At 38.2% G+C, this 16,716-nt stretch overlaps 1 protein-coding gene across 4 annotated transcripts in view; it reads left to right on the top strand.

Moving 5' to 3' along the window:
* GRID2 (glutamate ionotropic receptor delta type subunit 2) overlaps window positions 1–16,716 on the top strand; it is a 678,754-nt gene that overhangs the window by 545,102 nt on the left and 116,936 nt on the right. For all 4 annotated transcript variants that reach the window (XR_005256716.1, XM_038134923.1, XM_038134925.1 and 1 more), the window contains exons 10-11: window positions 3,494–3,691; window positions 11,210–11,522. Coding sequence is in view for 3 of the 4 variants with exons in the window: in XM_038134923.1 (XP_037990851.1) it covers window positions 3,494–3,691; window positions 11,210–11,522 (511 nt within the window). In the remaining variant the exon portion in view is untranslated. The remainder of the gene's footprint in view (window positions 1–3,493; window positions 3,692–11,209; window positions 11,523–16,716) is intronic.

Here is a 16,716-nt window from a genome sequence, read left to right as displayed (position 1 = left end):
TAGCTGTCCACCACGGTTAAGCCAGTCCTGTGTAAAATCCACCAAGTCTTAAACCCATCCTCCTTTGGGTCAGGGCAGCATAGCTTCGATCCCAAGAAGAAACCAGGCAGTGATAACTGTGCAGCTGTTTTGAGAAGGAGCCCTTATCACAGACTTAGTAGTGCTGCATTCAGTTGACATCCAAGAAGGGGGCATGTTGAAGGTAAAGTGGAATGAAAATAGCCCCTCTCTTAAAGGATCTCCATTGAGGTTGGATGAAAAGCCATCTCCTATATATACTGGATGTCCCTGTGGTTCAGTGAGGCAGATCATCAACCTTGCAAAAACAAGAAGTTAAGGGTGTGAAACCCATTCATTTTCTTTTATTTTTCCCCTCTGTCATGAATGTTGTGACCTGTTTGCTTCTCCAGACCTCCCTGGCTTTACAGGCTGTGAAGTCTGTGCTTGCCCCACAGAGGCTTATAAGTGCCCTAGAGAGGTGTCTCCAAGAGCAAGAAAAGAAGAAACAGGAGCAGTGGCCATCCTTGGATCATTTCACTGTATTCTGGAACAATTTGCTTTGCAGGGACCCTTGGGTGGCAGCTGTGTGGAGCAGGGTAAATGTTAGAGCGGGTTGTTGGAACGCTGCCCAGGGGAGTTTTGAGCATCTCCAACGCTGACAGTTGTATGGATTCTCTGATACAGACCTTCTTAAATAGTCTGAATTAACACTTGCTTTGGAGAGAAAGTGTATCAGGATTTCCCTGAATTTATCAGGGTCAAGTGGAACCTTCATCATCCCGGTGAATTTTCCCACCTCCAAAATTATCAGTTAGCTCATCAGATTTTCACACCTACTTTCTGCAAGCTCATCATTGTCCTCGTTGTTTTGCTATCTTTATTTTCTTTCTGCTAGTTCAACTTTCTCAAGGATGGAGACAATCATTTTAACATCCATATTGTAGAGATGTATGCACCTTTCCATAACTCCCATAACACCCTCCCAGTGCAAAAAAAAAAAAAAAAAAAAAAAGAAGAAAATAACAACTGGCATAGTTCAAGCTGCAGCATTTATGAGGGGAAAAAATATCAAGACAAATATTTTTGTCCTCTTTCAATGCATTCTCAGAAATGTAAACAATTGCACAAAAAAACATCATGGCAGTAGATTGGTTTTGTTTTGTTTGGAATGTGATTAAAGGGTTTGCTTGTCCAGACTTCAACAAAAATTGCAAAATGTTAGTTGCTTTGCATAACGCTGATTGACTATTTATATTTCATTACATATATATAGGACACTGGACATTGGGGTTTTTTGTAAATCTCTCAACAGCAAACAGTGTTACATTGCTTAATGAAGGACTATTAAGTCCTAATAAGGATATAGCTGTGACAAACTGCATTTTAAACAGCACATTAAATCACTACAATGAGCAACTGGATAGAAAATCAAGTTATGAGCAACCATTTTCTAAATAATTTAGTGATAAAAATTAATCCTTTCTAATATGAAAATTATCAACTTCTAAAATGTCCTTTGTACACATAAATATTTATATTTTTGTGCACAGTGTGTTTAGATTGATGAACTACCATTTTTATTTGTTGCAGAAACCTTTCTTCCCTGTAATTTTAAGTCTGTATTATGGAATCTGTCATTCCAGTGATCAGCAAAGCTGAATTGACATTGTGCTCTCATTTAAGAGAGACTTTCATCAACTTAGTCTCAATTTCTTCAATGTTCTTGGAACCTGGACACTGGAAAACTACTTTAAAAATTCATTTTACTTTCTCTCCTCCATTTTTAGTCAATTTCATTGATCTTGGATATTATGCAAGAAAGAAATTCTATCTGACGACTAGAAGTAATAACTTGAGACAGTCCACCCTTAACTCTTTGAAAGTTTTTTTGTTTTGGTTTTGTTGTTGTTGTTTGTTTGTTTGGTCAGGGGTCGAGTTGTTTGGTTCATTTTCTCTTTGGTTTGAGTTTGGGGTTGGGTTTTTTCCCGGATTTCCTGAAGTCAGAAAATAACATCCTGCCAGTGCAGTCTGGTTGCATCCTTTCTTCTTTGGCAGCATCCTCAGCATGTGGCTATCCTTTGCTCAAGCATTTACAAAAGATGCTTTCTTATTTCAAAATCATCCTGCCTGCAATTCAGTGACACCTGTTCATATAGAAGGACATTCCAGTAAGCTAAAAATATTAGTGAGGTATAGGATTAGTGAAAAATTGTAAAAATACTCTGGCTTCAAAATAATTTAGAGATGTAAGTGGTAAAATAATAAAGAAATATTTAAATGCCAACAAAAATGCTACTGTGAGTATAATTAAAATTTGGGCCACAAACACGGCAAAAAAATCAATTCTGTTTTCTTCTGTCTGCTTGTCAGTTTTGCAGACCAGAACAAAGTGGTCAGGGAGTGGTTTCATGGGCTTGTCCTGGCCAAGCCATGACAAGTCAGAACTAACTCTTTTGCACCTCAGAATAGATGTTTCTGTTAACCTTACACAAAATTAGAGCACTATGTAATGAATCAAAAGAAAGACATACAGCATATTTTAAAAACTACATATACATTAGGGCACCTTAATGCTTTTTGGGATGATTTAATATTTTGCTGTGCTTATATCAGACAGATGTTTTCAGAGAAAATAAAGAGCAAACCTAGGAGAAATGCATCTATGGCAAACATATATTTTTTTTGTCTTTAGAAATATGATCTGGTTTTTGGTATCCTTTTTGAAAAATAAGTGCAGGGGAATGTTTAGAAATTATTTGTGCAACAGGAAAAATAACAGAGCAGGGGCAATTTAATAACAAAATAGAGAAAACTATTACAAGTCTTTGGAAAAGTAAGAAAAGCATGTTGTTTGGGAATTTCACCTTTCAGTATCAGCTTTCGGTATGTATTTCTATCCTTTATTTCAGTCATCTTTTAGATGAGTATTCACCAATGGTTCTCATAGACGGCCTTAAGTCCTGTAGTTGATTGTCCCTAAACTAATCAAATGGGGTTTCTTTGGAAAGAACTATTAAAATGTAAGTGGCCTATATTCAGATTACAGTAGAAGGACAAGAGCAACACATTTCAGTTTTGCCATGTTTTTCTTTCCTTACAACATGAATTTGTGGCTGCGTTAGATACAGCGTTTGCCCAGCTAGTGGAAAATGGCAGTGCTGTAGAACCCTCTGTATTTATGGCCAGACTTGGAGTGTATGCCCGTCCTGCTGACCATAAGTGTGGTCTGCAGGCATTACTAAAAAGCATTCAGTTGAAATGTTACAGCAGAAGATCTACTTCTGCAATATATAATAGAAAATAAAACTTCTCTGTTGAAGAAAATCCAGAACAAAATAGCATTTTGTCGAACTGCTAACAAGGTACTTTAGGAAGGTTTTGTGTAAATAATATTTTAATAGTTCTTTCTTTAGTTTAAAAAAACCCAAACACTGAAACGTGATCTATAATTGCTTTATTAACAGATTCCTCCTTTGTTGTTTCTTTTGTTTAGGAAGAGCCCTTTGTCATGGTGTCTGAAAATGTTCTGGGAAAACCAAAGAAGTACCAGGGCTTCTCAATAGACGTGTTGGAAGCCTTGGCCACTTACCTCGGCTTTAAATACGAAATTTATGTAGCACCGGATCACAAGTATGGGAGTCCTCAGGATGATGGGTCATGGAACGGCCTGATAGGAGAACTGGTGTTTAAGGTAAGGTCATTAATCATTTACTAAGTAATAATGTGTGATAAAGTTAAGAAATACATATTATATTCCCTTTGCATCAGCCAGTAACCTTTTTTAAAGTAATTGATAACACTTTGATTATTGCACTTTGCCATCACTGCAATAGTCTGCATTGGACAGCACTGAAAAAGCTGGAAATTATACTTGTTAGTAACTGTTTAGGAAACAGGGCAATCTCTTTTTTTTTTTTCAACCAAAGTAAAATCTCAGTCTAGTCAAATAATGGGATGCACAGCACCCTAATTAGTTTGGCACAAATGAGTTGAAGAGGCTGTTCAAAAGAGGAAAAAATTGGTGTTGCAGTAATTAGTGATACATTACATAAATAATGTATAGCACTTGGAAAAACGTTGGTGTGATGAATACATGAAGTATATAATCAACAGAAAATGTTTTATTGATATATAATAACAACACATTATGTAGATGTAGGATCAAGAATAATATATTATCTCTTCTGTAATTAATAAACCATTTAGTCTACTTAATTTGACATTAATTGTTCAATATTATAAATAAATTGAACCTAATGCATATGCAATGTTTTCCTTTTTTTCTTTTTGCCCACTCCTTGCATCTTATCTGTTTGGAGTTTCTCCCATTGAGAGAGAAAAGATTAGGCAGACTTTATTCTGCTGGTGCCTCATTTGTACTGTGAATATACATATTTTGTTTGCTCCTTATTAACATGTGGGGGTAGCTTTTACAGCTGTAGAGTCCTACATTTGTTGTGCTTCCTTAAAGAATTGCAGTAGATATTCATGTAAATAACTTAGACATTGTTGGCTATAGAACTGTTTTTCCAAATGTGCAGGTGGAATTTAATTCATAAGCACAGCTAACAGCAAGGAGCACCATGGTAAGGTAGAGGACTTAAGTCTTTCAAGAAAGGAAGAGAAAATAATATTAAAAAAAAAAGGAAATATTATCCTCCATGGGTTAAAAATTACTGATAGGTTTAACCTATTCTGCCTTCCTGAGCAGCAGGAAGCCTATTGAAATGGAAAAACCCAGCTACTCATTCTGTACCCATATCACCTTTCATACACCGACACTGTAATAATAAACCTCCTTTGCCATCTCCCTATGTCCTTATGAAGGTGGAAGATGGAACTGTGAATTCACAGTTGGTAAGCTGGACACAGCTAGAAAAGTAGATTTTCCATTACCTTCTAAACCTGGACAACTAAAAATCCCTCATCTAATTTTGGGACATAACAACACAGTGGCCCATTGATTTATTTTTAACCTTTCTTTCTGCCTCTAAATCTGATGTTATGCTACGCCCTGCTCTCTACAGTACTCATCAGACTGCTGCATAACACAGATTGGAGGGGTCTCAATTCTAGATGGTCTGGAAATGGAAGTGGGCCTGGAATGTTTTTATTTATTTGCAATGGATGATTGGTAAGGCAGAACTCCTAACAGCCCAAATGGCTCCAAGGAAAAAAATGTATGGCATTTTTGTTCCCTTGGCAGGCAGGGATTCAAAGGAATAGCCCACTGAAGGTGGTAACCATCCAGATCTGTAAATTCATGTCTCAAGTGCAACAGATTTACCAGCCTGCTGTGATTTTGCTGTAAATGAGTCTTCAAGGATATGAACTCTTTCTGCATGTCTACAGTGTATGAAGGGTTGATGGAACTGGATTTGGAATTCAAAGCCCATGTTTTCCCTACATTGTGGCAGTGTATAACTTTTCATCTTCCTTACCTTACATAATCAATTAGCAGTAAAGGTTCACTATGTCCTTCTCTCCCTTTCTCTGTCCCTCTTAAGGCAAAAGAACCTCTGGGCGAGCAGCCAGTGTCTGTCTACCCCTTACCAAGTGAAAACTGTTCTTGAAAGGCTGCTCTCTTATTTACTGTGAGCTGTGTTCTGCCCCCAGAACTCACATTTCCATCCGCTTGGCAACTTCATAAGGGGAAGTAAAGGAGCAGAGAATAGTTTTAAATTAAAGGCCTAACCTGTTCGAGACACATTTTCTTGTTTTCCCAACCAACTTGTACTTGATAATCTGGCCAACAAGTGGAGGAATTCCAGAAACAGTGGGAGTACTCTTTGCCTGTTAGTGTGTCAGCCAGGAATACGTTCTGCAAGAGACAAGTCTCACTCAAGGGTAATGGAAAATAGCTGCCTTCTCTTTTTGAGAGCACAGAATCATATAGCTATTTAGCTTGGAAAAGACCTTTAAGATAATCAAGTCCAACTGCTATCCAACACTGGCAAGTCAATCACTAAATCAGGTCCCAAAGTGCCACATCTGCTCGTCCTTTCAATACCTCCAGGGAGGAGGGTGACTCAACCATGCTCTGGGCTGCCTGTCCCAATGCTTGGCCACCTTTTCAGTGAATGAAGTTTTTCTAACATCTCCTGGCACAACTTGAGGTCATTTCCTCTTGTCCTATTTCTTGTTGCTGGGGTGTTCAATCCCCACTTCATTACAACCTCCTTCCAGGTAGCTGTAGAGATCCTCTCATTGAGATAAAGGTGTCTTTGGCCACTCCAGAAGATGTGCCATGTGAAATAGCAGTTGCTGTAGCAACCACATGATTTCTGTGCTCAAGATCAATATTCACTGCTTACATTAACCGTCTTCAGCATGCAGCAGTCTCTGGTGCAGGCCCTGGTATCAGGGAGAGCAGTCCCAGGCTGATCCTGTTTGCAGCAGCCCTGCTGGAGCTGGATGGCAGGGCAGGAGCCCAACTGTGCCAAGTACATGCCCTGGGCCAACAGCTGGCTTCACAGACATGACATTGTGCCTAGTTCACTCTGTTCCAGCTTTGAAGACCAGGTTTCTGTTGGCTGCTAAAATAGGAGCTGGAATCAGCAGAACACAGTAAGTGATCTTTAATTTGAATTTGGAAACAGATTCAAGCCTCCCCTCCTTTGACTGTCAAGACTTATGTTAGGTACACACTTGGTTCATGCACCTTTTCTAGTCAAAATAACCTGAATGTAACCCTGCTGTCCAAAGGTTTCTGTTTGCTAAACTCCTGAACCAGCTGGTCTTCAGAGAATAAATAAATGGTCCTTGAGAGAAGCACATGGTGCTCTTGTCCCTCTCCGGTCAAGTGACCAGGGCTCTCACTGCATCTTGTAGAGCTTCATCTCACAAACAGGATTAGTTCAGAGAGCAGCAGCCCTCTGTGGAGAGGCTAAAACCATCTCAAGGGAGCAGTGCTTTACCACAAATCTTTCTTTTACTGTTAATTATCTGTCTTCTCACAGTGATTCCTGTAGTTGCCCTCTATCCAGATGGCCCAAGGGATAAGCCTGTGTGACAGGCAGGAGAAGTGGCTAATGCCACTTCTGGGAGAGCACACTAGGCTTTCCAGCATGACTCTGGGCTTTCTGGTGATATTCACATCCATCAACCATTGCTATTCACATCTTGCCGTGCTACCTAGATTGTGAGGATTTTTTTCCAGTGAGGAGCCATGAGGAAGCAAATAGGATAGGGAAAGCAGCCTGATTCTACTTAGGTCCATCAGGAAAGGAAAAATACATGCTTAATCATTTCTAAGAGAAACTGCAAACCAAGCAGATGCCTCTTATGAGGCTCTTTTCCTGTTGTACCTTCTTAAGGGGGGTAGTATAAGAAGGGAGAAACCATACAGGAAGGCTAAAGTGAGAGAAGAAAAAATAATAGCTGAGTAAAAGGAGAATTATTTATTTATAATTTATAACTTACTATTTATAAAAGGATCTTTGTGTGTTAGCTTGAGTAAAAATGTCTCTCTGATTGGTTTTTGCATGTCCATATTAATAACTGCTTAACATGGGACTGCGTTTTATCACTTCTAGCAGTTGTTGAAACTTGATTTAACATTGGAAATGGATAAAATGAAGGTACTCACAAGACCGCTTTAGAACAGATGAATTTTCCCTGTTCCTGATGATGAACCACAGGAAGATTGCTTCCCATGTGTATGAGATGTGCTTGCTACAGCAGTAGCTTAGGGACATTTCAGGGATTTCTAGGCTTTGCTGATAAGCTGGTTCTGTGACACCAGTAGCAGTGCTACCAGACCCTTTAGGTCATTTCTTTTGGATTTTCTCATTCTGGTTATGTTGCTCTACAATGGCCTCAGGAGAACTGCTGCTAAGGAAGATAAATATAAATATCTATGCAGGTCACACAGAGCAAAATAATGCCCTCTGCTCTTTTTTCAATCTGTTTCAGGAGTCACAGATTCATTCATGAGAAACTTGTAAGACATATGATGTTTTTTTGATTTTGGCACTGCAAAAACTTAGTGAGTGGAGAGCTATACATGTTTATAATTCAGATTGGCAGCTTTATATCTAAATATTGACATAATTGCATGCATTTGCCTTTCTATCTCAAAAGCACTAAGTGAACCTTTACTTCTTCAAACCGATGTCTTCTCTGATCCAATCTGACATGTTAATGACAAGCTTTTAATTTTTTTTCATCTTCCAATTTTGAAACAAGATGACATAATCTATATGTAATCAAGGATGTTCACTATGAGTAAATCAAGTATCAAGTGAAGCTTAAGCCTGGTTTTGTGCTAAAAGTGCAGTTTTATGGGAAACTGGTGTTTATGATCCAATTTATTAAGTAAAGAATATGAGTTTACATATTTCAGTGTAGCTTTTTTTCTTTTCTTTTCTTTCTTTTTTTTTTTTTTTAAACAGCTAAACACCAGAGTGCTAAAGAAGTCAGGATTTACCTCTCTCCTTTCTGTTTTTCATTTTACTACCTTTCAAGAAATAAAGACATATGGAATCCCAGAAAGGCTTAAAGATCATCTCGTTCCAACCCCACTGCCATGGGCAGGACATCTTTCACTAGATCAGGTTGCTCAGAGCCCTTCCTTGAACACTTCCAGGGATGAGACATCCACAGCTTCTTTGGGCAACCTGTTTCAGTGTCTCACCACCTTCACAGTAAACAGTTTCTTTCTAATACCTAATCTAATCCTACTCCCTTCCAGTTTGAAGACATTTCCCGCCATAGTAAAAGGTCTCTATCTTTCTTGTAGGCTCCCTTCAGGTACTGGAAGGCTGCAATTAGGTCACTTTGAAGCCTTAATTATGTATGTAGCGTATAAAGTAGCAAGACATAATTACATCACAATTGTTGCTGCAGTAGAACAAAGGAAATGAGGCATTTCCATTAGCACAATGTTGTTCCACTGTCATAGTTGGTTGATAACTGGAGTGGAACCATAATTCTGGGAAATGTGGAAGGATTGCTTCCCAGAGATGCAGATTAGAAGTAATATTTCCATAGATACCATGGTGTCTCCTTTTTTCTTTAATTTCTTCAATGTATTTAATGGGGGGAAAAAGTGTTTTGCTGTAAAAAGGGGGCGAAAAGCAGAAAAGAATTCTTTTAGTCATATAGTCAACTATTATTTGGTTAAACTATCTTTACTGATGTATGTTGCTTTTCAGTAGAGAATCTTTAAGCATCTTACAGACTGCCATTTGAATGAAGAAAACTCAATGATCTAGTGTGGTAGGAAAGTATTTTACTAATGCACTCGTAATTAGTAACCCAGCTAACTTGATAAGCAGAGGCTGAGTCTAGGAGGTGGTTTTTTTTCCACGTATCCTCCTTTATCCCTAAATTCCTATTTTGCTTTTTGATACACATTCAGGGGAAAAGGCCCATATCTATGCTATTCATTAAATGCAATCACAACTTCCTGTTTGACAACTCTTGTACTTGTGTATTTGTAAATTGTTTTAAAAACATATTTATCTTCGCAGTTGGGGAAGACAATTCAAATGCTGGCTGGTTTGCATCTTGCTCATTGAAGCTAGGGCTTGACTGTCAGCAGGTGCTCTGAATCACTTGAGTGACTCGTTGAGCAGAAGGTTTGTAATGAGAGGATAGGGAGACTCAGATAACCTGAACGTTTCCATGGATAATTCTAATTACTGACTGAGTTTGCTGCTGCCCATGGGCAAAGGGCAGTTGAATCATCACTCACAAAAATGTTAGGAAGGGACCTGAAGTGAATTCACGAAGCCGTGCTTTCAGCTGTGCTCATCAACACAACTTCACTTATGACACCGCAGAACTTAACACACAAATTAAAGCTGAAGCTCTAATTCATAGCTTTTAAGAAAATCAATATTTTCAAACCCTTTTTTTGTCCAAATCATCTGGCTTCCAGCTGGGCTCTGCCACTTTCTCAAGCCAGTGAACAATCAATATAAAGTAACATCATTTAAACTGAAGTCTTAAGAACACTGTGATTAGGAGAGTGTTTTTTTGCCAGGGGCTGCGGAGCGCTTTGCACGTCATATTAAAAGAGCCCAGTAGATTTACAAAATTTTCTAGTCAGTTTCAGCTGCCATACTTTCCCACTCAATATTTCAAATCACATATCTAAGGAACAAGGAGTCTCTGCCTTCTTTAGGCAAGAAGCCAGAAATTCAAGAGAGTTAATAAAATTTGACTGAGTACTTTCAAATTTTGTGTTCTCCTCACCCTCTTCCAAAGGATCACACACTTCTTTAGGCATTCCTTCTTAGGATTAAATCAAGGCAGTACAAGTTTAAATATTTTAAGTATTCTTTTGTCGTACTAAAACATCTAGATTTCACAGTCTTATTGCTCAGTATTTGGGCTTTTTAAAATGGTATTCATATGTCTGCTTTAAAAAACCTTTCTTGTTTTCAGTGAAGCTCTAATTGTACCTGTAAAAAGTAAAGTAGCACCTGCTGTAATTGTGCCTGGTGTCCCTGGAGACCTAATACATGCTGTGAAATACAATGATTAGATCAAGAAATGTTACTCATTCTCTTTTCATGTGAAAAGTGTTCTTTAAATTACAAAAAAAGAAAAAAAAAAGAAAGGAAATGGCACAAAGCAAGTCCAGGCTAGCTGCAGGACAGATTGGCGTTGCTGGAGGAATTGCTTGTCAGTAGGATACAGAGAAATTAATCGTAAAGGAACTGTGTGCAGAATCTGCCCTTCTGCACTTTAGACTTTGTAGATAGAATTGATGTTTTATGAGATTTCAGGTGCTCCTAGGGTAGTAGCCCCTTTTCATGATCATCAAATCATGAAAATATTTTATAAATTTGGCTCTATCAGGCAACTAACCTCCTATGATTGGATCTGCTATGCACTAAATCTGACTTTTGCCACAATGGCAGCAATGGCTTTAATAAGCCAGGTTGACAAAAATGACCAAACATAGATTTCCTCCAGGTATTTCCTGTGCTTGCAGTATTTTGATTTCTTGGAAAATAATGACAAGGAGAGCTGATGTGCCGGGGTCCACCAAGTGAGGTCTGCTTGCAGAAACTAAGACACATGGTTGATCTACCCTGCTCAAGCCTCAGTCACCTCTCTGTGCTCCCACATATAGTGCTGAAGAACTTGGTCTTGGCATGTGATTATCTCTAAGCTTAGCTGCTATAAATCACAGAGGAGCAAAGATCTTTTTTTGCAGCTCCTGCTTATCCATGTTGTTTTTTCTTCCTCCCCTCAGAGAGCTGACATTGGGATCTCTGCCCTCACCATCACCCCCGACAGGGAGAACGTCGTGGACTTCACCACGCGCTACATGGACTACTCAGTGGGCGTGCTGCTGCGCAAGGCAGAGAAGACAGTGGACATGTTTGCCTGTCTGGCCCCCTTTGACCTCTCCCTGTGGGCCTGCATTGCTGGCACGGTGCTCTTAGTGGGGCTCCTGGTCTACCTCTTGAACTGGCTCAACCCCCCACGCCTTCAGATGGGATCCATGACGTCCACAACTCTCTACAACTCCATGTGGTTTGTCTATGGATCCTTCGTGCAACAAGGTAAGAGACAGAGAGAGGCTCTGCCTCTGAGAGGAAACCTACCTATCCTCCCCATTGCTTCCTCTCCCCTGCCTTACTCCCACAGCCCACAGGGAACTGAGAGCACTGGAAAGACTTGTGCTAAAAGATTTCCTAGATATTTAGCTGCCCCATGTGGAACCCTGAGAATTTCAGAGCACTACATGCTAGCTTGTGATTCGCTGTTTTGTTATTGCAGAAAGGTGATTTTTCTCTGAGTAAAAAAAAAAAAAAATTGCTCATCAGTTGCAGGAGAATTATTCAACATTAACAAGTGCTATGTTCTTACCTGGTCATACAGAGAATTCCAGGATTTGGATTTTGAACTAAGTTTAGACTAGTCAGCAGTGCTAAACAATCTCACTGTGTCTGATATTCTTTCCTCCCTCTTCTGATTTATTTCAATTTTCCTTATCTAATGTTTAGATTCAAGTGTCTCTGGCCTTCCTGATTGCTTTCTCAATCCCATCTAGCATCTGGTGTTGCCCAAGCTGGTCCCCAGTTCTGCTTATATTCCTAAGTCCTCCACAATGTCCCTCTTCCGGCAGAGTTTTAACCATGCATCCTGAAGACATCAGGGACTGCAGATCTTCATTGGGTATATGCTGCTTAGAATTCTGGTCTACAAGTGTAGGTTGTAAAGAAAAGTGTAATAGGAAAACACACTTTAATATAACAGCAAAAGGGGGCTTAGGCTGAACAACAAAACAGAATTAACACCTTCTTGCTTATCTATGGAAGATAAGCATTGTATCCATTGTTCCTCAGTCACTGCTGGCACTGCAGGTAAACCTCTTTTCATTTCATAGAGCATCTACTCTACAAAGAGCCATGGCCACTACAGCCCCAAACTTGCAGACAGTTCTTTGTATTTTAACCTGAATGTGGATGGAACACTGTAGGTAAAGGTGTCATATTTATATAAAAATGGCAACATGTGTTTTAGCATTACATTATTCTTTTTTCAAAAAAATCAGATGACATCCATAAAAGCTAAAGGTAACCATGAAAATCAAGTATGAAACTCCTAGAATGGAAAAAAAAAAAAGCTAAAACAATGTCACTATCCAAAAAAAAGAAGAAAAGCTTAAGCTGAGACTTTCCACAAGGGTAATTTTAAACACATGAGCATAGAAACATTACTTTTAGAATTGTGATTTGCATTGAGCAGTGATGGTCAGCTGGGGAGAGCTGAAGAGATAGTTTCAGGGGTTTTGTGATTTTTTTTTTTAATAAATAAAATCAGAGACTTCAGAGTAGCTGAGACATATGGAAGTTTTTTGAATGTATATGGGTGGGTTTCTAAAGCTCTCTTTTTGTCCAGAATATCCCCAGTGCAAGTGTTTAGCAAATCTAGCTGTGAGAGAGCAGTTGGTGTGTTACAGAACGAGACTCATTACATCAGTCTTCTTGTTAGGTTAGAACTTGAGAATTAGTTTCTTTACTGCATGAATGTGAGCCATTCCACACAGGTTTATTAGCCTGAGCATCCCTGCTGTACTCCCATCAGCAGCCCCTAAAAGCTTTCCAGGAGACTGCCCAGCTCAGGTTCAGAGGAGGCACAACTGCTTTAACACACCTCAGTCTGAACAATTGTCCTCTGAATTGTTTGCCTCATGTTTATCCAAGGAAGCCTGTATTTCATGAAATTTCCTAACTCATAGGTCCAGAGTAGTTGTCCACAAGGGAGCACTTGGATAGATGCTCAGTTAGCTTAAAAAGAAAAGGATTTTTTGACCAATCAATGAAAATGAGTGCTTGAGGAGGGCTTAGAGAGAAACCTTGAATGCAGCATGAAATTGAGGAAGAAGTTAGATGTAAAGAAGAGGGACCAGGTTGCAACAATACCGGATATCAATAGGAAAAAAAAAAGAAAAAAGAAAAAGAAAAAGAAAAAGAAAAGGAAAGGAAAGGAAAGGAAAGGAAAGGAAAGGAAAGGAAAGGAAAGGAAAGGAAAGGAAAGGAAAGGAAAGAAAAGAAAAGAAAAGAAAAGAAAAGAAAAGAAAAGAAAAGAAAAGAAAAGAAAAGAAAAGAAAAGAAAAGAAAAGAAAAGAAATTTATTTGAGCAGATCTGCATCCACTCTCTGTGGTAAGAGCTGTCACACATGAGATGCAACTCAGTAAAACCTGATGGTGGTACAAAGCATCTGGGGGCACCAAAACTGCTGTGCAGTTCTGTGATATCAGAAAAAGAAAGTCACGAAACTGGGAAGGTGGAAGGAATTACTTATAGAGAGAGAGAGACACCTTACCACTCTACCATGTGGATTTTCACAACTCTATAGAATATACTAGAATAAAGTAAAATATTCACTTGGCTCCTTCTGAGTGAGGGAAAGCTACAGACATGTGTCTATAGTTTTGCTCTCCTTCAAACAACAAGTAGAACTCTCCTGAATTATCTAGAAAGAAAAATGAAACACATTGAAAAGAATTTATACCAAAATGCATTTACTTATCATTACTTATACTTATTTTTACCAAAATACACCTACTGACTGATATAAACATAAAGACTCAGAAGAACTCAGAAATTCACTACAAGAGTAAGAGATCCATTTGTAATGCCAGCCTGTATTTCACATTCAATTTGAATATAACAAAAACTATATTAGCTGAAGCGTTATTGTTTACTAATCCTTGTAAATACAGACATATGAACATAGTTTTCATTGACAGGGTAACTGGCTATTGTGGTGATTTTGCCTCTGTTTTCATTCATCAGCTCTTCATTCAGCAGAAAAACTCCAGCTTTTATTTGTTTTGGAATAGTAAATCTGTTGCTATTAATTCTGATTGGCAAATCTTAAGTGTAGCAGCATTGGGGCATTTGAAATACTGTCATGTTCACTTAAAAAATCTTCAGCAGTGATTTAAAGCATGACAAAGTACTCATTTCTGTTATCAAAACATAGAGCCAAAGATGCTTTTATGCCCTGTGCTGACAGAAACGAAGCAGCTTGAACCAAAGATTGCTTGTGCTTTGATAGTTCTGGTTTCTTTTTTTTGGGGTTAACAACTGATTTGTGGCATCGTCTTCTCTTTCTTTCCTCTAGACAGAGGAAAAATTTGCAAGCATACAGACTGGCTTCAGACCTGCCGTGGCTCTGAAGAGAGCCCTTTGCTGCAAAAATACAACCCATTCTTTAAGGAAACTCATAACCCATTATGATTGAAAGAAAGAGCTTATTCCTTCTAAAATAGTTCAAAACTTGGCAGATTTTAGCAAGTAGCTTTAGTTCACTGTGTCCCTTTTCCAAATGCTATTAACAAGTTTTAGCCTTTTTCAATTTTTGAAATACCAAAGAAAAAATACTGTGTCATTTTCTATAGACAGAAGTCAACACAGATCAATCCAATGGTTTTTAAGGCAGGTCTATAATTACTGTCATGCTCAGTTAGAAAATTTAAGCCTTTTAGTTGCTTCCTTAAAAGTAGACTGAAACTTGATGTAACTGCTACTTGTACCACTTAAATTTAGGTCTTGAACTTGGCTTTCACTTTCTTACCTCCTTATTTACGTGACCACTCTAGGCACCATTTTGAGATTGGTAATATGGAGGTATGTTTTAAGTTTCCCTTTTTATTTGATTTTCCTTCATTATTGAGATCAGCCAAAATAGTTAACATTATTATTTTTTAAGATATAAGAGGATAATGCTGCAATATACCTCAATTAATATAAAAGTGTATAAAATGCAAAGCGAGTTTTTATTCTGTGCTCAAGCCCTTCATTATAAAAAGAAAATTTAAAAAAGGGCAGGCAGTGCACTGAAATGCTTTGGCTTCCTATCCAATATACCCACTGAATTTGCAATATACTGTGACCACTAAGAGACTTTTAGGTGATCTCAGCCATGCTGCTGTGGGTTATATTAAAAGCAAATGCTTCTGACTCTGAAGTCAAAATTCAGGCATTAGCAGTCAAGATAATATCTGTTGTCTCTGAGCTGTCTATTCATCTAAAGATGAAGCAAATTCATAGATTCAGACTGTGGAGGATTGCAGTTGTGTTGAAATTTAGTGTCACGGCTTCTGAATTTGTTCTTTTCCTTTTGCTTATCCTAGAAAACTAAGCAGCTAAAGCTTCTCATTTTGCTTATTTGGAATAGTACCTTTGACAACTGGACAGAAATCTGGCTCTAGGCAGCCCTGCTTTGGGACAAGAAAGGGACAAGGTCCCTTTCTACTTCAGAGAGTCTGAGTGATATATGAATAATGATATATTTTGTAGACTTTGCTCAGCTATTGTGCTACTCTATACAACCTCTTTAGCCATGGTATTGTTGCTGCTCCCTCAAATTTTGCCCTCATTAGAATTTGCCAGTATAGGGAACCTGCTATATGAACTCTCAGAGAAGAAACTTGAGGGTTCTAAAAACTTTACTAAAATCTTCATTAAGATCAGCTGAATCAAGTTGCTGCCACAGTCTGATGAGTTTTATACTTGCTGAGAACCTTCTTTAATCTCCTGAAGGTTTTCTATTAGCTTCCTTTTAGGGGCTCTTGTTACAAAATGCTCTAGGGAGCACTCTGCTCTCACCAGTACTGGAGAAAATCGATGATTTAAGAAACAGAAGTTCAAGATCTAGAGTTACTGCCAACCCTTTTTGTATAATAGATCAGTTTCTGAGACAGGTAAAATGCTGCGTAATTTTTTACCAAGGACTTGTAGAGGAACGTTTCTGGGGATTTTGTTTTGAAGGCAACCTCTCAAATTTTGTTTGAGAATTCAGTGATGAGCTAACTTAGTATAATAGATTTCAATGGAATGTTGAAAAAATAATGAAGTTAGAGAAAACTACAATGTTTTGTATTTGATATGAAAGACACCATAAAAGACTTAGTCTCTATCTTATCACACTCTGCTCGTTTTGCTTTGATTTTTTTCTGTAAGAGAAGATATTTCTGGATTGGCCTTTGGTTTGGTTGGTTTTTTGTTTTATTTTTTTTTTGCTATAATAGAAAATATCTTTTAAATGGCTGAATCATTCAAGATTTAATCACTTCTTAGTGACTGCAACAAAACAAACATTCATTATAGTTTTATAAATAGAATTTGACCGTAGGATAATGAGCACTTGAAGTATTAGCTGCAAAAATATAATTTTCTTCAAAGATCTTAATACATTTGCTTAACCTAGAAAAGTTATGAAATGGTTGATGTTAAAGCACC

Source organism: Motacilla alba, chromosome 4 (genome assembly GCF_015832195.1).
Source record: "Motacilla alba alba isolate MOTALB_02 chromosome 4, Motacilla_alba_V1.0_pri, whole genome shotgun sequence".
Taxonomy (NCBI): domain Eukaryota; kingdom Metazoa; phylum Chordata; class Aves; order Passeriformes; family Motacillidae; genus Motacilla; species Motacilla alba.
This window is presented reverse-complemented; position numbering and strand designations above follow the sequence as displayed.